The sequence below is a fragment of the Camponotus vicinus genome, unplaced genomic scaffold (genome assembly GCF_025532165.1).
Source record: "Camponotus vicinus isolate PSW18456_S1 unplaced genomic scaffold, iyCamVici1.0 SCAF_12, whole genome shotgun sequence".
In the NCBI taxonomy this organism is placed as follows: domain Eukaryota; kingdom Metazoa; phylum Arthropoda; class Insecta; order Hymenoptera; family Formicidae; genus Camponotus; species Camponotus vicinus.
This window is the reverse complement of record NW_028141948.1, coordinates 10,537,501-10,558,036: the sequence shown is the minus strand read 5'-3', so window position 1 is coordinate 10,558,036 and position 20,536 is coordinate 10,537,501. Positions and strand designations below refer to the sequence as shown.

General features: G+C 32.9%; 5 protein-coding genes across 17 annotated transcripts in view; 3 read left to right on the top strand and 2 right to left on the bottom strand.

Annotated features, from left to right (window-relative positions):
- The window catches only part of Arms (Ankyrin repeat-rich membrane spanning), a 38,663-nt gene extending 31,659 nt beyond the window's left edge, over positions 1-7,004 (top strand). For all 8 annotated transcript variants that reach the window (XM_083083860.1, XM_083083867.1, XM_083083863.1 and 5 more), the window contains 7 exons: positions 58-223; positions 295-742; positions 836-1,009; positions 1,092-1,236; positions 1,311-1,435; positions 1,765-1,885; positions 3,492-7,004. In XM_083083860.1, the coding sequence (XP_082939986.1) occupies positions 58-223; positions 295-742; positions 836-1,009; positions 1,092-1,236; positions 1,311-1,435; positions 1,765-1,885; positions 3,492-4,249 (1,937 nt within the window). In that variant the 3' untranslated portion in view covers positions 4,250-7,004. The remainder of the gene's footprint in view (positions 1-57; positions 224-294; positions 743-835; positions 1,010-1,091; positions 1,237-1,310; positions 1,436-1,764; positions 1,886-3,491) is intronic.
- On the bottom strand, positions 5,476-11,139 carry Yrt (erythrocyte membrane protein band 4.1-like yurt). Of its 2 annotated transcripts, XM_083083881.1 has the most exons (6): positions 10,621-11,131; positions 9,922-10,246; positions 9,102-9,806; positions 8,304-8,740; positions 7,567-8,001; positions 5,476-7,119 (listed from the first exon to the last, which is right to left on the bottom strand). In XM_083083881.1, the coding sequence occupies exons 1-6, from the start codon at positions 10,771-10,773 to the stop codon at positions 6,988-6,990; spliced, it is 2,187 nt and encodes a 728-aa protein (XP_082940007.1). In that variant the 5' UTR covers positions 10,774-11,131; the 3' UTR covers positions 5,476-6,987. The 2 variants fall into 2 exon arrangements, with proteins under 2 accessions (XP_082940007.1, XP_082940008.1); XM_083083882.1 differs by lacking the exon at positions 7,567-8,001 and having other exon boundaries at positions 10,621-11,139.
- On the top strand, positions 10,662-15,146 carry Twy (fas-binding factor 1 twitchy). Of its 5 annotated transcripts, none has more exons than XM_083083874.1 (12): positions 10,662-11,789; positions 11,903-12,393; positions 12,483-12,785; positions 12,873-13,066; positions 13,153-13,315; positions 13,429-13,720; positions 13,806-14,038; positions 14,128-14,271; positions 14,336-14,500; positions 14,584-14,705; positions 14,769-14,895; positions 14,971-15,146. In XM_083083874.1, exons 1-12 carry the CDS (start codon positions 11,681-11,683, stop codon positions 15,043-15,045), a joined length of 2,418 nt encoding a protein of 805 aa, XP_082940000.1. In that variant the 5' UTR covers positions 10,662-11,680; the 3' UTR covers positions 15,046-15,146. The 5 variants fall into 5 exon arrangements, 3 of the variants coding, with proteins under 3 accessions (XP_082940000.1, XP_082939999.1, XP_082940001.1); XM_083083873.1 differs by having other exon boundaries at positions 14,336-14,510; positions 14,588-14,705; XM_083083875.1 differs by lacking the exon at positions 10,662-11,789 and having other exon boundaries at positions 11,903-11,986; positions 12,081-12,393; positions 14,336-14,510; positions 14,588-14,705.
- LOC145962665 (uncharacterized) lies at positions 12,413-16,226 on the bottom strand. The gene is made up of 6 exons (XM_083083892.1): positions 16,014-16,226; positions 15,768-15,900; positions 15,579-15,699; positions 15,386-15,503; positions 15,093-15,199; positions 12,413-14,520 (listed from the first exon to the last, which is right to left on the bottom strand). The coding sequence occupies exons 1-5, from the start codon at positions 16,141-16,143 to the stop codon at positions 15,144-15,146; spliced, it is 558 nt and encodes a 185-aa protein (XP_082940018.1). The 5' UTR covers positions 16,144-16,226; the 3' UTR covers positions 12,413-14,520; positions 15,093-15,143.
- Positions 16,227-16,559: 333 nt separating this feature from the next.
- On the top strand, positions 16,560-19,487 carry LOC145962702 (uncharacterized). Its single transcript, XM_083083960.1, has 4 exons — positions 16,560-17,358; positions 17,571-17,916; positions 18,046-18,301; positions 18,695-19,487. Exons 1-4 carry the CDS (start codon positions 16,991-16,993, stop codon positions 19,201-19,203), a joined length of 1,479 nt encoding a protein of 492 aa, XP_082940086.1. The 5' UTR covers positions 16,560-16,990; the 3' UTR covers positions 19,204-19,487.
- The last annotated feature ends 1,049 nt before the right edge of the window (positions 19,488-20,536 follow it).

Sequence of the window (20,536 nt, the reverse complement as noted above, 5' to 3'; positions counted from 1 at the left end):
ACGTGATTATTTCATGTATATATATATTACCTTTATATGCTTTTCTTTCTTTTCTAGGGCGATTACTCAAAGCATTCCAAATTGATTTCAACTGGTATCATCTAGCTAGTTGGATCAATATTACCGAGCAATGGCCTTTCCGGACATCTTCGCTTATTCTTCATTATGATATGTACGAGGAGAGCCTAGAGGACAATATGTCACTAAAAAGTCTTTACGATAAGTATGGATGAATTTATACTTTTCCTTTTCTTCTCTTTTTTTTGTATATTATTATGTCTTATTTATTTGTAGAGTGCGACCGCAAATTCCGGTGTTAAAAGAAGTGCAACCGCTTCTCGAGATAGACAGGGATGAGCGCAAGCTAGACGTTTTCCTTACTTTTCATCGATCCAGTTTGCTCATCAGCGATATGAAAATATTCTTGCCGTTCACCATTAATCTAGACCCTTATATCAAAAAGAAGATAAAAGAGGAACAACAAAGCATCGAGGAAGACGCGAATCTTTATAAACAAACTGGTGTCTGGCATGGTGCTCTGGCTGAGCAATGGGTTCCGCAAAAAGGCATGACGATGAATCGGCATATGAAACTTGTCAAACAATCGAGTGTGCAGGGATCTGTACCACCCACACCATCATGGGGTTATCAACCAAGTTTCGAATGTAATCCATCAACTTGGGTACAAATGCCACCCATGGAACCAACGCCGAAACCGCTTTCCGTAACAACTACATTACCGGTATGCAATTAATTAATTGTACAATTATTAATTGTATATCCTATTTCTTACGATTGAGAAAATACTGCTTTATTACTTTGTCTTTATTCATAGCCTGAAATTTTGGAGACAAAACTCTCATCCTTATCAGTGAATGGAATTTGTGATTTGATCGACAAGATCGATAGTCTTGACGCGACTCAAACATCAATATATAAACAGGTTGTCAAAGAGAACAACATCAACGGCCGAGTTTTATTACATTGCGATTTGCAAGAACTAAAAAAAGTAATTTTTTTGTAACACTATTTCTTTATACTTTAAAGAAAGAGAAAATTTTACATACAAATGTACTTATGTTTTTCTCTAGGTGTTTAAGATGACTTTTGGGGATTGGGAATTGTTCCGTATAGTAATTGTATCACTTAGAGAAATGGAACTTTCATCCTTCACATACGAGGAGGGTCCTCGAAGTGTCCGATTTACTGTAGGATCTGAACAAATTTCACGGAAAGGTGTGCTCGACATTCATTTCTCTACTTGTTTCTTATTTGGTGATCAATCAATAATTCAATCTTACTTATTATAGATCACGCTTTGCGTGAAAATAATTCGATGCGTATGCCTGCTCACATAGAGAAAGAGAAAGGAGCATCAAGAACAGACGGACCGCCCCGCCGTGATCAAAATAAACAATCAATCATGGAAAAACAGGTATGCTTCAAACATTATAAAGTTTATTAAGAAAAAAAATAATTGAGACTATTATGTTAACAATATATGTATTTATATGCATCGGTTTATAAATAAATTCATGAAAATTTTTATATTATAATTAATATGTATATTCTTTTAAAATTAATACTGTAATTCTCTTGTTTACTCATTCGTCTTCGGTATATTAGTTCCAGGTAAGAGTTGCTAAATTATTTTAAGAAAGATAATTTCTATAAATTTTAGTAATTTTATTTTAATATCCATCTAGTATATATACAAGATGTGATATTTTAAAATATCTGTTTTAAAATATATATGCATTTCAGGTAACGTTAGAAGAGCAAATGATATGTGGAGCACTGCAAACCTTGAACGAAGAAGCTTGCGAAGATGTATTAGATGTGCCACCATCAACAGTGGCACCAACGACAGACTCACTTTCTTCAGGTGAGCCTACTTCCCTACATACACTGCCTGTCGTCATAGTGCAAGAACCACCGCAATCTGATCAAAACAGTGACACCTCTATTGAATATGGTGCTAACTACTAGTTTGAGTTTGAGATTAGGACACAGTGACGATGTATATATTTGCCTAATAAATCGCTCGCGTTGTATAATATCGTAGAAAAGAATATTTTTCGGTATAACTTGTACATCGAAAAATACAACGACTTATCATCGTTATCATTGCATTCGAGAATGGTGCTTGCCAATTTATGATGTTAAAAAGAAAAAAAAGAAGAATAATTTTTTTGTCTTATTTTACAGCCTTATTTGTACATTATATATATATATGTATTCTGATAAAATAGATTACCTGACAGTATTACTGATAAAATACTACATATATACAATTCAAATAAAAAAAATGACGATTATAAAAATTAATATTATTGTAAGATTTCCTAATTGTAAGTTAGCGAAGAGAGACTATCATTTTCGTTTACAACAGATAATCTCTTTCATTTAAAGCATGAATGAAAGAAATTATCCTTCCTGAAAAAAATATAAAATTTTTATGTGCCAATATGAAAAAACAGGTAGTCATACATATCGTGCGACAAAGGTATCCAAAATGTGGAGGCTATTTAACGATAGAAGTAGAATCATTATTGTATGCGTACTTGTAGGATTAGCGTAATATAATATACTCATTTTATAAGTTTAATTTAATGTTGATGTATATCAGTGCCATATAAAAAAAGAACCGGAGAATTGCATTATACATGAAAAACTTTAAAATTGTGCAGTGTTAAGCATCCAATGCACTCGATCATTCTGAGGAAGAGCCACTCGAAAATATTTTATTGCATTTGTAAGCATATGATATAAAAAAAAGTAAAAATGTCAAAAATGTCGTTACTCTTAAAATTGTGTTTTCTGTATTTTCTGTGAATAATTCCTTTATAAAGACTGTGATAAATTACGCGTTATTTTACTATTGACAGAACAAATATTTCTTGTAAAAAATGTTTATGCTAATCGTGAAGTACGAGTTATAATGATATATTTTTAAAACAATTATATGTGTAAGATAATCGTACATTTGGGCGATAATTAAACATATTGCGTCCATATTATTCCGGTCCACGTTATACTTCCTGTACTATGAATACACACTACGAATATTAGTATTAGATTGCTAGCATTATGTTATATGAGCAGTATTATGTTACTACAAGAGGAAGTGGCAATAAAATTTTTTTGCAAACTCTCCATATCTGACATCTTCTTTGCAGTTCATATTTAGGCCTTCAATCGCATTCTCAATCGTAATCGAAGCGCTACTTCAAAGATTGAAGATTAAAATTAAAAATAATTAAGTTGGAATTAAAATAAATATTTTTTTTTCATCAACAGCTTGACATATTCCTTGAAATATTTCGCAAAGAATTCATCCATTTTTCAAAAGATATAACTTCATCGAGTATCTCACAGTAGATGACTATGCAAAAGGTTCATAAACAAATTTAAAAGAGAATATCTAATCGATTATACAGTACGATAATTAAACAATACGAAACGAATATGACATGAGCTTCTTTTTTTAGGACCCGTTGCCAACTCGACTCACGACACGGACTATGTACTGCTTCAAGCTAGTCCGCTGTTTCGCTGGACGCCGATTAACGATGAACCGGCTAGCTCAGACGATAGCTCGCATGACTCCACCGTGTTTCTTCAACGTACCAATTCTCAGCGCAGCATCGCATCCCAACACAGTACGAGATCCGCCTATTCGCACAAGCCCCCGAAAAAGACTAGCAGCAGCATCAGCATCACCAGACCATCCTCGCTATTTATCTCTCCACCGCCGTCGCCGAAACCCGCGTTTAGATCTAAATCGACTGACGAGAAATTTATGGGAAACAATATACCTCTGAAAACTACGTCGTCGGTACCTACTAAGAAGAGACGTTCGATCTCAACATTGAACGATGAAATAGTGATAACGGTGTCCACTTCCAGTATGGAGAAACTGTCGAAGCTCAAGGACCGTCTGATCAGCACCGTACCAACGGAGTCATTTCCGATACCTGGTGTTGAAAGTGACGACGAGTCCACGCCGCTGGTATCTGAACTGTCTACGCCGACACACTCGCAGTCGGATAGCGTCTTCAAACACAGCGCGGAGAACAGTAGTTCACCTTCATCCAATAGGAGTTTACCGCGGGATAAGGAACATTGCATAGATATAGATTACTCTGACACTGCAAGTCTCGTAATACGGGAGTCCTCGAACGATCCGCAATCGCCACCTCGTCAAGATACCAATGTGAAATGGGACAATCCGGAAACGCCTGTCTGATATCCATCCGAGTTTCGGACATGCTCTAATGCGTAACAACTCGCAGTACATGTTTGACTGAGGTACAAAGTCTGAAGATGAAGGGATGACTTCGACTATCGTCTATGGAAAAGGCCTATAAATGCGATATATGTACTTATGTCTTAATGATAAGTATCGAGATAAGATACCGGTTTCACACATGTAAATAGATCGAATAGACAGCATATGAGAACTTTTTCTAGAAATAAAATAAAAACGTGTTCATCCACTTAGTGAAGCTGACGAATGCCTTTTTGCGCATATTGTTGTGCAATAATCTTTAATTTAACGAAAAGACTCGTACGATGACGAAATGACATTCCGTACAAAATATTAATGCATTTATGAATGCAGATATTTATCAATATTTTTCTTTGTATTATTGAAATGTACTAAAAAGAGAAGACAAAGAACTTTTTCCAATATATAGTGTGTCAATCCCGAATCCAATAATCGGTTTACGTCAATTGCGTAATGCCAGTGCAAATAGATGATTTAAATAATAAATACTGAAAGAGAGTATTAAAAAAAAGAGATAATCCGAACGACCAATAAGTACACATTATCTATTAAATTGTCTATTAAACTGTATTTATGTTTAGTACAATTTATGGAAGTTCATCTCTAATACAGTTCTATTGAATAGATGTAGAATGTCTCAAAAATAACTTATATACATTACATTATGACGATTTACCTGTATCGCTTATATCTACTTCCAAAAATTTTTTTGTAAGCAATTTAAATATTATAGCAAGCATTTAATCAAGATGTATTCATTTTAGCACTCTTTTATTCATTGATAGTATTTTTTTTCTCATCGAGACTGATGATATACTAATAATCACAGAAGAGAGAGAAAAATACAAAAAATGTATTATAATAATATGTTTGTTTTATTAAAAAGCGAAAATTACATAACATTAAGTATATAGGACACTTTAGGACGGAATACATCAGGGTATCGACAACTCAATACAATACTGCATAAATATATATGTATATATGGATATATTAGCTTTGAAATCGTATATTATATATATATATATATATATATATATATATATATATATATATATATATATATCCGCTCACATTTCTTGACATTAAATAAAATTTAATAAAACACATATTCAAGTATGATATGTTGCAATAAACATATGTTAAATATTGTATATTAAATGTAATGTTTAGATTTATGTAGGTTTTAATTTTACAGAAACATAACGTAAAAGAGAATCAATTAAAGGGGACAGTTGCTCTTTCTTTCTTTATAACATAACAAATATTCAAATGCTAATTAAGTATATAATGCTATTAAGTATAATTAAATGCATTGTTTATATTAAATATTGCATATCACTTCGACGCGGCAACTATATCGCTATTGGAGCAATGGAATGCTATATTTATTATACAGATTGAATTGAAACATTCTGTATATATGTTTATATTTAATAAACATAATGTTTTGCGATATATCTATTATAATTCGTATCAAAATTATGGCATGAGAGAAAAATATATGAATCAAGAAGGAACAAATAAAAAACATATATCTCAGGAGAATATAATATACTCTACTATATACATAAAAATTAGATTTTATTTTCATAAATGTGGAATATTAAAAAAGAATTATAGCTACAAAACTGAGGCACAAGTTGTGCTTTATTGAAAACTGGCAACGATTCGTATTGATTCTTTATTCGTTCATCGGTTTTATTGTCATTAATGTATATGATATATAAATATATTATCGACAAAAATATCACTTAAAAAAGTAGAATCAATATTTTTTTTCTTGAATTGATTAATCATAAAAAATTTATAATTCCTAATCGATAAAACTGTTTTTAAAAAGTCTTATTGTTAGTCAGATCTATATACTCTTATATAAAAATTATTTATATAATTTATATGCCATTATATAATGAGTATATAATATTTATATACTTTTAATCAGTCACAAGGCGAATACAGGATTTTTGTTATTTCCTAATAATCGCATATTTGTTCATTTCATATTAAATTTTAAGGCACAGTGATTAGTAGTACAAAAACACTACTTTATAAATGCGTGGATTCAAACATGGACAATACATGTTGTTCCATGGAATATGTAAATCTGTTCGTTTTAGCTATACTCTATTTGCATTTAAAGCGAAACACGCGAAAATGTTTAACAGGAAGAAAGAAAATATCAAACTTTAGAAAGAAAACATGTATAGTTAAAACGAATAGACCTCTTGTTTATATGCTTAAATATATTGGCAGGGGCGATAAGGACACTTATTTTATCAATGTGTAAGTTTGTTAGTTTTAACATTATAGAATTAAGAAATATTTATGGAGTGCGATATATAGACATTTGCTTCGTCACGCAAATCCTTGTGTGGTCGTCATAAAATGACTCTTATTAACCGACACAGAAATTTATAATAATGACTTAATGCCTTCCCAATGGTATGCTGCTCTTGCATATTTAAGTACAACTTAGGATCCTTTCGGATCGAAAAGTATTTTTTTAATAAGTAGTTCATTCTTGTGTACCCAATTTTAATCGTCATGTCACTAACATTATGCATTCTATAAACGTATCGCGTAAAAGAAATGCTGGCAGTCCATGGAAGATTAGAGTAAATATACACGTTGGTGCTATTTCCTCGCGTGTTGTACATCAACATTATATTTCCTCTTTGTACTTAATAAATATTTTATAACTGTGTGGTAATTACCGTCTTTCTCGTGACGACTGTGTGCTTAGTTGGTGTTTGATCAGGTGTTGGACTCTGCGAAGGATCCGCGACCAACCAGGGACTAATGTCTGACGCCGCTTGACTTTCATCCTATAGAAAAAAAGTTTATAATATTCAGAATTTTTTCTCATTATTGTTATTATTAAAATTGTAATTATTAATATTTAATTATATAATATATTAATTTTTAAAAATGATCGTGCTTGTGCAGTTGCAGTGATGCCGATGACAGAACTTTAACGTGTGTTTCAAAATAAATTAACAATGTTTAATACTTTGCACGCACAAAGACGACTTTCACATGAAAGACAAAACAACTTCTCATTACACATTTTCACCAATAAGATCTACCTATCTATATATGATTTATTGTTATGCTTAGAATAAAATGTTTTTGTTTTTCTTTCATATAATTAATACCCAATAATAAGTCTTCTAAGTATGTTTTAAAAGTAAATCTTTTTGGTGAAACCAAGATATATTTTTGTAATAGATGGGACGCTATAGCAGCTTGCAAGCATAAGAAATATAACTGACCTTGTGTGTGAGTGTTGTAGTAGTTGTCTGTATTTCTTCGGTTTTAACGACACGTGCTCCGGCTTTTTCTGTATCCATCTCAACCTTCTTCTCCGTTGTAACTGGCTGTAAATCTTTGAAGGGATTGAGTATGCCCAAGAACGGATTCGAGTCTATGAATGGATTGGTATTCTTTTTCTTATCGTCTTCCGGCTTCACTTCCTCCTCGGAAGTTACTTCGTGTGCATTAGACGTGTCATTGCTAGTATCGTTAGTGAATGGATTGAAAGGATTTTGCGATTGATTCGACACTTTCGGACTTAACGGTGTCGTTTTTTGTTCGATCTGTCCCCAACTGTCCAGCGAAAAATGCGTTACAGTTACAGCATCGTCTGTAGAAGGATTATTTACCGCTGTCGTCGCGCCGCTCACCGAGAGGGTTAATTTATCGCCGCCCTATTTGATGGAAAAAGCAAGAAAGCAAATACATATTATGGCTGGCAGCTAGTTGGCAAAAGCAAACAGAATAAATGTGTAAACACAAACAACAATATAACAAAATTATCACTTAATAAGCTGTTCTAACACTGAAAATTGTATTATATGATATTGAATACAAATATACAGAAAAATATACAATTTCAAAAGAAAATAAGTAAATGGAAAAAAACATGATAATTATATGTAATTTGTATAACATGAAAATAAAGCGGGACAAAATAACTATAAAAATGCGATGAAAGTTTGACAAGACTTACCACGGAAACGATGGTCGCAGCATCCGAATGTTGATTCTTCTTCGCGATCGCCCCTGATCCATCTGTGGGCGTGATGGAAACCAAATTCGAATTCTTGCCCTGCTCGAGAGTTGCTTTTAGTATGTTACATTTTAAAGATTCCGGCGGAATCGGTGTTCGAGGGGGCAACGACAATGTTCCACCCACTTGGTTGTTAGGCACTAGCTGCACTTGACTGGTGATAGTTTCGACTGTCAAACTGGTCTTCATAGGCTCCGATTCCTTCTCGCTATTGACAACCGTCGTTTGGTTCCTAGCTTCCAGAGGTTGCTGATCTTTAGCGAGAGATTTCAGCAAAGAATCTACCAAAGGTGACGACGTGCCTTGAACGCTCGACGAGTCCGTACTGGATTTTGTACTGGACCGACTCGGCTGACGCTGCAAGGATTCTTCCTCGGCTGAAAATATTTTTAAAATTCATCCTTATAAAACATGACCCAAAAATGATGTGTCCTACAAGATACTGCTTAACAAAATATTGATAATTTTTCTTGTACTATAATTTAATTGAATATTATGTTTTTTTATGAATTCTAAAATATTTTAAATATCTAAATGTAAGAGAATATTTTTCAAACAAATTTTACCAATGTGAAATTCGTTTAAAATTAATTAAAAATCTTATCTCGAATTGTGTATTTTAAACTGCAACTTATCACAAAATTTCTTTTTCTTAATCAATTAAACAAAAAAGATTTCAAAGTACGATTTTGAATTACATGTATCATAAATATTACAATATATTTTGTTATATCTTACCTGGAGGCGGTGATGGCTGTGGTTGTTCTACTTGTTGCTGTTGACGCTGTCGCTCGCGAAGAACATGACTCTGTCGTCGTGCATATCTTTGACTCGGTCGTCGTTCGAATTGCACAGTGCGGCGCGCTCTATTCAGCTGCGTCGTCTGAAACTCCGTCTTACCGCTATAACGGAAACGTGAACCCATGCGGAAGAAGTTCTGACGGCCGTTGGCACCCTTAACCGGCGCACGCAAACGGAAGAAAGCATGATGCTCCACCGCGCATTTCCACAGATGCTTGCAGGCCTTCTCATTCACCAGTCTAAACACGAAGGTGTGCTCCTGCTCGCCTCTGCCCTCGTCGTCCTCCTCCACGACCACCAGTGTCAGCTTCTTCTTTTTGAAGTCCAAACGACCGATTTTTGGCCAAAAGAAGAGCCCTATCTTCTGCGTACCTTCAAAAACCAGAATTCCGGTTGGAGTTAAACCCAAAGAGTACTCGCAGGCGTCCTTTCCAAGGACAGTGTGCATGTCGACGCCATACATATCCAGCCATTTGGCTTTGCTTAGATAGGTGGATTCCGCTTGAGCTGGAGTGAGACCGCTACACTTGGTGTACTCCTCCAATATCTCCAATTCCATCTGTTCTGTTTGACCTGGCACAAAACGAAATTCCGAGACAGTCGCGGCGCTATGCATAGCGGGATCGTAATCTCCTAGTTCAGCTAGAATAAGAATTTTATCTATCTTTTAATACATACAATAATCATTTGTCATATGATAATCATTCTAATGATAATAGCTTAATTTCAATTTTGAAGATATTGTTTAAGTACTCACATTGAAGAGCCAGAGCAGCTAACTGAACTGTAACTTGGTGAGGACACTGAAGCTTGCCTTCCAAAATATCTTGCTTTAATTGCAAAAAGAATTGATACCGTGTCAACTCCTCGCGCAGTGTGTTTGGTTCCGAAGAATAAAACTTTACTTTTAGTCTAAGTGTGTACGGCGGTCCAATTTTGACTTGTTTCTTAATAGGTTTTGTTGGATCCAACCAATGTTGGACATTATTACTATCTGTGTATTGCAGTCCAAAATAATCTTTCTCTATTAAATCTAAACTATAAAATACTTGTTCATATAAGTCACTAGCCAAGGCCTTTTTCTGTAAACAAAATCAACAGAATTATAAAAGCGTCATAGTGTTGTATAGTATATAAAAAAATATATACAAAATTGGCATAAATATTGGAATAAATAAGTTTATTTCAAATGAAGATAAATGCAAAAATGTCAAGTTAAAAATATTTAATATCAAAGAGAAAAATAAAAAAGATAATATAATCTTCATGTATCAATATTCTCAGTGCTAATCATCAATAACAAATAAATTCTATATATTCCTTCGCATTACAAAAAATTGCTAAAAAGATTTATCGAATCAGTCACATCTACAAATGTAATATGAATAATTGCATCATTATCTGCTTCTTTTCCTTCTTTTTTTCCTAACGAAAAAAGAAAAAAAAACAAACTTACTGACAACTCTATAGGTAAATCTGTGCCATCCAGCAGCACCACCCTACATTGCACGACATTCTTGTTACTGGGCAATCTCTGATTTTTAATCTGCGACGAGGCGGTCTGGCCGCTGACGCCGCGGGCCCTCCGCCGCGACAGGAATCTCAACATCGCGGCCCTTCACCCTTCGAGTTCGCGGGAGCGGGACGCGCGATCGTTGAATACCATCGACCTGCCGATAAGACGCGCATACGTCGTGATCCGCCCACCCAGCCCTTATATCGCTATCGTGATAACACAACGGCACGAAAACGCAACGCAATTGCTAAAAACTTGTCGTCCCAATCTCGCAGGATGGCAGCGGCGGTCCGCTACATTCTCCGCTCCTTTAGGACTATACAGGACATGCCGAGAATTGCGTGATTTCAACAGAGGGATCCGTTCATACATCGGCCATGAATCGGAGCAAATCGTACTTGATCGAAATAATAGGTGCTTTCACACCTGGATCGCCAGATGGCGAGCCGAAAATCCAGAACCATAGACGTATAAATATCTAGAGTGATCATGAGGAGGGAAAAGACGGAAGGGGGGTCTAGAATTTAGACGTAAGGGAACGAATCAAAAAGTTGGCGACTTCCATTGATAAACTATAACTCTGATACAAACATTGTTCTATATCAAAATCAATAAAATTAATTACCACTTCCCTTAATAAAAAAATCTTATATGTCTCGTCTAGTCTCTCGGAAAAGACTTTGTCGTTTATTCATGAATTTTACATAAACAAACGTGTATCCCAGACAATGCATGAACGTAAACAGTAGCGTACAAATCAATAATTGTAATTTACTGTCAATTACGCGAGGATAAATTAATAAGCATAGCATCGATTTTAATTAAATGTAGATAAATAGTTACATCTTTTTAATTTTTCCTCAAATACTATAATGTGTATAATGCGTCTTATACGAAGTCGATACACGAGCGATAAGCGATTAAAATTTACATGATTTAAAAGTTGTACAAATTGTGAGTTGCCATACATTTTATGATTCACTGAAGCAGTTGCGTGAATATGATAGAAATGATGGAAGACATGGATAATTTGGATGATAAACTACTTAGTAATGCATTTAAAAGAAACCCATCTATGGAAGATGGCAAAAAAAGGATTACATTTGCAGGTTTAATTCAATATTAATTAATATATATTATTTAAATCTAATAAGAAAGAAAAATCTTTAATTTGCATACATTTAATAAAATATATTTTATACAATTATTTTTTATTTTATAGATGAGGATGATCCATTAGCTGATTTGTTAGCTGATAAAGATTTTTCATCAGACCGAAAGAATCTAGTAGCAGTAAAAGATAAAAGTATAATAGATGATTTGTTTAATAAAAAGGTTTCCAATGAGTCATTAAGTTTAAAGCCAAGTGAAAAAGAGAATAACTTGACATCTGTATTAAGTACTACAGGAATGGACAAGTCAAAAGCAATAGATGAAAAAGCTAAAAAACTGTCATTGATGCAAGATTTATTTGGAAATACATTGCACATGTCGCCATCAAAAGAATCAAATGTTAGTAAAAAATCTGTACAGATTGAACAAGGAATTACACAGCATGCAACTGAATCTAGGATACAGTCACAGCATTCAACTTATGCACCAACAGCCTTTGGAACAAGAGAGCCACGTCGAGGCAAAAGAACCTCAGAAATTATTAATGACCCTTTAGGATTATTCTCTTTGAACACAATGTCAAGTCAAATTGAAAAACCTGTAAATATAAGCTTAATATGTATACATGTTTGTTTAAAATGATGTATAGTTTAATTTTTTTTCTATATATTTAATTTTTTATTTTACAGGAAGAAAGACATACAGTGTCTGCAGACTCAAGTAAACAAAAAATTGAAACTAAACAATATTTACCAGATTGGTTGGAACCTAAAAAGACAACAGAAGATAAAAATAGCGATTATATTCAAGATAAAATAATGCCTGAAGAATTATTTAGTAGACATAGAAGTTCTGATAAGATTGTTCAAGAAGATGAGACAAGAGTAGCTGAATCACTGCCACATGAGAAAAAAGAATTGACAACATCATCAGATAATCAAAAAATTGAAATGAATGAATATGAAAAACGAAAAATTGAAGATTATCATAAAGTAAGAGATATAAAATCCTTTTTTATAAAAAAAAACGTTAATTTTTATTAAATAACATTTATATATATAATTTTATACTTGATGCAGTCTAATGCAATAGACAATGCTCCTGATGCTGATAAAAATTCGGAAAATATATGTGGTAATTTAATTCATAAAGGTGCAGATTATGAAAACATGATTTATAAACTAGAGTTAGAAAAATCTCATTTAACTGTAACAATACGTAGTTTAAATGAAAAATATGAAAATGAAATAATGATTCTAGACGGATCATACAAGTAAGTTAAACTTATTTAACAATTAATAATACAAAAAAAAAAAAACAACTTTCCTTTAAAAACTTATTCATATAATTTTTCTTCAGACGGCAAATAGGATTTCTACAAGAAAGAACAGATACATTGGAAAAGAGAATGCAACAGGAGCTTGAATGTTTAGAAACGGATTATGAAGCAAAAATTGAAAAATTAAAAAATGAAAGGATGCAAATTGAAACATTTTATAAGGAAGAAATTCAGAATTTAAAGGTACAAATTTTTTTAACATAAAATTATATATTTTTTTTAAATTATATGATGAATTGTAATTGAAGATCTACTGCTGTTAATATTAATATAACTTCAATTATTATTTTATTTAGAAGGAGCATGCGCAATTTATAGAAGAAATTTACGAACGACATTCTCAAAATACAAGACTGTTGCAAAAAGAACATTTTGATACAATAGAGAATATATTAAAAATGAGAGAGGTAGAGAATTTGGCTATGACGACCATAGCAACTCATAAGACTGATATGCAGAATTTATTACAAAAAGCTGACTTTATTATAGAAAATATAAAAAATGTACAAGAAAAGACTGATCATAGAGACGACCAAAGTGTAAAGTTAAGAGAATATTATTTAAAAAGTCAGGAAGAAGATATGCAAAGTATGTTAAAATGTTTAAGATGTTTAAGATTTAGCTAAGTTGTAAATAGTATAGTTTTTATTCACTTTGCACGATATTGTTGCAGTACAAAATGTAGAAATAAAGAAGCAACAGGAGTTACTGATGGAAGAACGTGACAAAATAATGAAAGTAGCAGATAGATTGGATTCGCATGTTGCTCAATTGGTGCTTGAATTAGAGAAGAAAAGTACTATGCTTAATGAGGCATTGGAAACACTAAAAAAAAGAGAACAATCTCTGTCACATGAAAGAGAATTGTTTGAAGAAAAAGTACAATGGGAATATAATCATCTACAGGTATTATCTCTAGTATTCTTAAGAATAAAATTATTGAAACTGCGTTATTAAAAAAATTTTATCTTCATATATGTATATAATGTTATAAGGCTTTAAAAGAATCTTGGTTTAATGAACAAGAAAAACAATTGAAGCTTTTAACAAAGGAGAAAGAAGTAATTGCAGCTAAAAAGAGGCAATATGAAGTTTTAAAGACAATAAAAACTGATTCGGATAATATTACAAAGATAGAGGTAAAGAAATATAGTTGCAGATATGTAGAATGCAAATATATTAAGTAAATAAAATATTTTTCAGGCAGCTGCTGCTATAAAAACAGCTCAAGATGCTACTATACTTGCGAATCAAGAACGATTAAAATGGCAAGAAAAAATCAAATACCTCGAAATGCAGCAGCAAACATTACAAGAGAAAGAATACCGGCTGTTAGCACGCGCGAAAGATATTGAAAAGTTTACACAGGTACATGTAGGTACAATAGTCTAAAAAATTACAATATATAATTATAATAACATATTATAGTTAAACATTAATTATTTCTTAAGGTAGCATTTACGAAAAATGAAGAAGCTGTCAAAGCCTTAAAAGAAGCTCATAACATTGAAAATGAATATAAAACTAAATTTGATTCTAATTCTGGTATATTTGAAAAACTCGATTTAACAAGGTAATGACAGTAAAGCAATTTTAATAATATAGGATACATAATTCAATATTTACATTTTTTTAGTGAAAAGTTGGCTTTGACAACTGCTCAATTACAGAAATTAAAAAAAAATACTAATATCCCATATAGTGCAAACAGGCGAACATTGTCTAATCAACAACATGCGTTTCAAGTTACTACTCATTTTACAGTAAGAGAAAAATAATCACGCTCTTAAATTATTAATAGTTTAATAATATTTCATAAATATATATATTTTTTTCAGGAGGTTGTAGATCCTCAATTGGTAATGTTAAAATTAAATTTAGATGATCAACTAGATGACATTCAATATATATGACTGCCATGGAATTTTAATATAACATTTAATAAATATGTATCGCATACCTTTGATTGATATTTTGTGTACTCTAATGGACAATAAATATTAATATATTATTATATAGTTGTTCCACTATATGTTGACTCATCACTAATTAAAGTCATGCTTTCATCTGAAAATAATAATTTTTGGTTACTATATCTCAAGAATTATTTTTAAATTAATATATTATTATTTTTTCTATTTGAACACAAAACTATATGTATTATTATATACTGAAATATACTACGAATTAAAACTTTAATGTATAAATTAATACTTTAGTGTAAAAGTACTGAAAAATTAGACACTATATTACCATTAGTGTCTATGATGCATTGTTGAAGTTCTGCTATATTTTTCTTCAATGTTTCTAATTGTGCAATATTATGTTTTATTTGATATAATTCATCTTCTACGCTTTTGACACACGTTTCCTAAAAAACACAAAATGCAAGATTAGTCTAGATATATCTCCTATATATTTTATATGAATAATGTTTGACATTTACCACATTGTGAGTAAGCTGCAAGATATCCATATTATTTTCCTTAACATTAGTAAATGCTTTATAAGTATCTCCTATGTTATTCAAGAATTCTATCGCATCGGTGAACATTACTGTCAGGTCTCTATAAGAAAGTATCACGGTTTTACAATATGTAAAAATATCTAAGAAGAAAGGAAGATTCATACATACTGTGCATAATCATGTGGAACAGGCAGGCCTGAAATATTCTTTGAAGATTGTACAAGTTTGTATATAGAATGTTTGTGCCCAGTAATTATACCAAGATGTTTTATAATATTCTCCTTGGATAGTTGTCTTTCCCCTATGAACAATTTAATATTTACAATGTAATGACGTGACAAACTTCTGCGTATATACTTATTATAGAGAAACAATTATTTCTAATGAAAAATAAAAAAATAATAAGGTATGTACTTTTCAAGTCTTGTAACTCTTTCATTAATTTCTTATGTTCGTCAGATGGTTCATCAAGACGTTCCAATTCGCGTTGGTTGACGAGTCTTTTTTGCTGCATAATCTTTATAAAACGTTCTATGTCCTCCATTTCACAAATTTACATGAAAGCAAAAAATACGAATCACAGACAGGAGCCTGAATAACGACCAGTTTTTCGCGGGATAAATAAAGTCAAAATCATAGGGATTTTATATATTATACTAGCAGAGAGAAGACTGAGAGGTGTCATGGCGGTCATGGCCCGCTTTTAAGCCGCAATCACACTACGGCTTACAGTTGGAATTGACCAATCAGAGTAGTCGGTCGACAAATTGCTTTGTTTTGATTGGTCAATTACAACCGAGCTCGCAACCCGTAATGTGATTACGGCTTTCGATGACCCTAGATTTCTAGGGACACTAAAAGATCATCTAAAATCTATGGAGTCCTCTCTTTGCTAGAGATAAATATATTTATAGCTTGCCCAGTCTACGTATTTATATTTATGACTAAATTATCACGTGGTATAATAATCAAAATAATACATGTATCGAAATCGACGTTTGTTTATGATAATGTAGATCTTCCCGCTTCCCGGCAGGGGAAGCCGGCACGCGTGCCAGCTGATACTCCTACATTCACGAGAGAGAGATGAAACGTCGCACTGTCATCGCTCGCCTCCCAGGCGTTCTGCGTTCAGATGAGAATTATTCTTACGCCGTCTCGTGCTAAATTATCATTGTAACGAAATAACGAGGACCAGCGTTTTGACTCTAGTATTGAATTTCTGGAATTTACTCCGTTTTCATCAGAAATTAGACGAGTGTCTTTGGAAAATTATTCTACGAAGATTGTGATAAATTTTAAACCAAAGTTTGCGTCAGCTGTGTAAATAATTTTATTTAAAAACATTGTATATATGTCGTTTATATAAGTATAATTCGTACACAATCATTATGTTCGCTTTAAATAATTTGTACATATGTCTTTACTTATTTCGACTTGCAAGTAGCTCGACACTGACAGCACCTCCTCTGTCAGCTCTAATAATCGCGTTTGAGAGCGTGCACGATTTATCGTTACTTGCTAATACTTTGTCAGATCAAGGGATCGACACGACGTTGATAATACCGTCCTATGCTGCTAATGATCTTTATAATAATTTAATTGATGTTGAAGTGTTGCAACTAAATGTTAACATTGATAAATCGATGTCTGTTGATACTCGTGCGTTAGAAGCCTGTAATAGTCTCTTCAAAGATGAAGAAATATTAAAAAAGATACAAGAATTTCAGTCTACGTTTACCATATTTCCAGCATTAAGGTATATCGATTTTAAGAATATTCAAATTTAATTTTGATTTTTATAACTCTACTCTATATAACACTATTCTATATATATGCATATGTATGTGTGAAAAATATTATTAAATCAATAGACTATTAATATTTTAATATGTAACATATAATTGTATTATAATAGGTTTTTTATGTATCTGTACATATAGATTATATCCGTTTTTTCATTATTTTTAGACACGACGGCTGCTTACTTCCATTTGCCAAACATATCGAATCCATTCCAGTAATTTGGATAAAAAATCCAGATGAGGAACTATATGCCTTTGAATGTACCAGAGTTGCTCTGCCGATACAGAGTGGTGGATTTTGGTCGAGACTCTCAACGAGTTTTGCAGGAAGATCCATATTCTCTACTGTTAAAAATGGCTACTTAACTCCTGCTTTGAAATTAACAACCACACACCTACCAGATGTTAATTTCGACTTGGATCATCTTTATTCTGATGTCCGTCTAGTACTCTGGGGAGCTGATACAGTGTTGCGTTCCAATTTTGCATTTTTGACACAATTACTCGTAGAGGTTTGTAAATTGCACATTGTTCTTTTTTTTTTCTATTATCTTACTTGAAATATTTCAACTCGCATATTTCCAAACTATTTTAAAACTATAATAATTTAATTTAATCTGTTTAAAATTGTTTTTAAACAGGTTGGCTGTCATCATTGTAGAGGCGCACATCCTTTATCAAAGGATTTACAAAAATCAATGGTTGAACATAGAATGGGCACTATTGTTGCTCTATTAGATGAGAATTACGAGACTTTGATACAAGAATTGGCAAAGAAATTGCCTCAAGGCAGGGAAGGTCAAGCTGTCGTATGGAAAATTGACAAGGGCGATACAAATGTCGCTGTGCCAGAGAACCTTTTTATTCACAGAGATATCGACCGGCAAGACCTCATAGGTAAGATATAATTAATTAATTATATTAATCGAAAAATATACTGTTTTATAAAAATTTGAGAGAAACATTAACTCTATGTGACATAAAATAAAACATTTTAATATTAAAATTTGATTACAAGTTATGAAATAATATGTACATAATGCTATAATACCGATAAAACTTTTTAATGAAATAAATTCTCTTACCGAAACGGTCTTTATTTCTCTCCCAGCAACACATTTAACAGCAAAAGGAAACAATGAATCCAAACGTTTACTTTACTTTAATAGAATACGTGTCTGGCAAAATGCGCGGTCTCTCTAAAGCACCATTGAATTGGACAATCGCGCAAGGATAATAGCATGCGAGCACATTCACCTTCCTTTAATACTGTGACTCCATTGTTTCCAGGTTACAGCCGAACCCGGGTGGTATTGAGTCATTGTACCGATACGGAATTCTTGGAAACTGCCTTTCACGGGACACCCGTGATATGTCTGCCGAGGGACACGCACGAGTCTCGCAATAGTGCCCGCGCAGTCGAGTTGGGCTTTGCGCGTTCCACAGAGGACGCTTATGTCTCCGCCGAGGAGATAGCGAATATGGTACACGAGATACATGAGACGGCCGCTTATCGCGAGAACGCGCGAAAAGTCTCCTTGGCTATACGAGATAGACTCAATCCTGCCTCCGACAGGCTTGTTTATTGGCTGGGTTACATAGCGAGAACGAAAGACGACAGCAGAAAATTTCACAGACCAAAGAGCCAGGCGAAGACACTTACGGAGGATATCCAGTTCTTCGTCGGTCTTCTGGTAGGCGTGATCTTCGGGATCGTCTCCACGGGCAGCGCGGTGGTCATGCGATATCTAATTACGGCCAACAAAGTGCAAAAATCAAAGGGGCGATATACACGATGAGCGTGACGTTGAGATTTGACATACAGTTGTGGTTTGTGGACATTTCTGTATATGTATATTTATATAAATGCACGTAGAATACAGGTACATACGAATACAAATATTTTACGAACTAGGATTTACCTAACTAGTTTTACGAACTAGTTAGAGCGCGAAGAGATTGTTTTATTATTACTATTATTATTACGAGAATATACTTTCTCATAATACAATTGAGAAAACTACGAATATAATGATGTGATGTATTATCGTGAAGAAAATAAATTACACAGTTTCAATACTGATTTCTGTATGTCGTTTGACATGAGCGTTCCTTCGTGTTCACGTTTATCGCTAAATTCTTATAATATTACGGACGAATCGCGATGTCTGCTACGCATTGCTTAAGGTCGTATCCTAAACAAATAAATCATAACAGATGTATGTAACTTCGCGAAATAAATAATATATTAGTGGCTCATATTCACATGATATAATATTCACTACGCGATTTTTTTATTATCGAAGTTTCATCTATTAATTAATTAGATTTTTGAAGCAATTTTACATGTATATGTGTAGAAATTTACTAATACATTCTAAATGTATTTGTCCATAACTAAATAATACACCAATGTCGCGTGTAAAGATACCGTATTTGAATATATCACTCTTTTATAATAATGTAATAAACTTATTTCAGCAAATTGTTAGAGACGTTGTAGATTCGTAAGTGTATTATTGCATAATCTTTAATAGCTATAAATATAAAATAATAATATAATAATTTATATCTATATTTTCTGAAATAATAATTGCGCGATGCGTTATGCTACTATGATTTGTTTGGCCGAGAAAAATGTGTGAAAATTCGCTGTGAACATGAATGTCGACTAATATGAGTTAGAGAATTTGTAAAATGACTAGACTGCCGACTTAAATTAACACGGCATACGATAAAACGGTCATTTATATATAAATGTATATGTATATTAAATATATAAAAAACAGTGACAAAGTGAGATAAACTCGCGGATGGTTTATATATTTCATGTGAATCGCGAAGAACGCAAGACGCAATAATTTTTCTAAACGAAGCCGATAATGCTTACATATATATATACAACGATGATTATATTCGTAGAGTCTAGAAAAAACGGTGAGACATTATTTACATTCATTGGCAAAATTGTTCCCGATTCGTGCGAGTCAAGGCGCGAAAAATTGGGGATAATTTTTGCTTCGCTCGAAGAAGTCGAGGAGACGCTTCCGTATCCCTCGTGATTCGCATCGTTCATTCTCGTGCCCGGCATAGCGATTCTTGCTCTGTACTTGAGCAAAATGAAAATTCTAT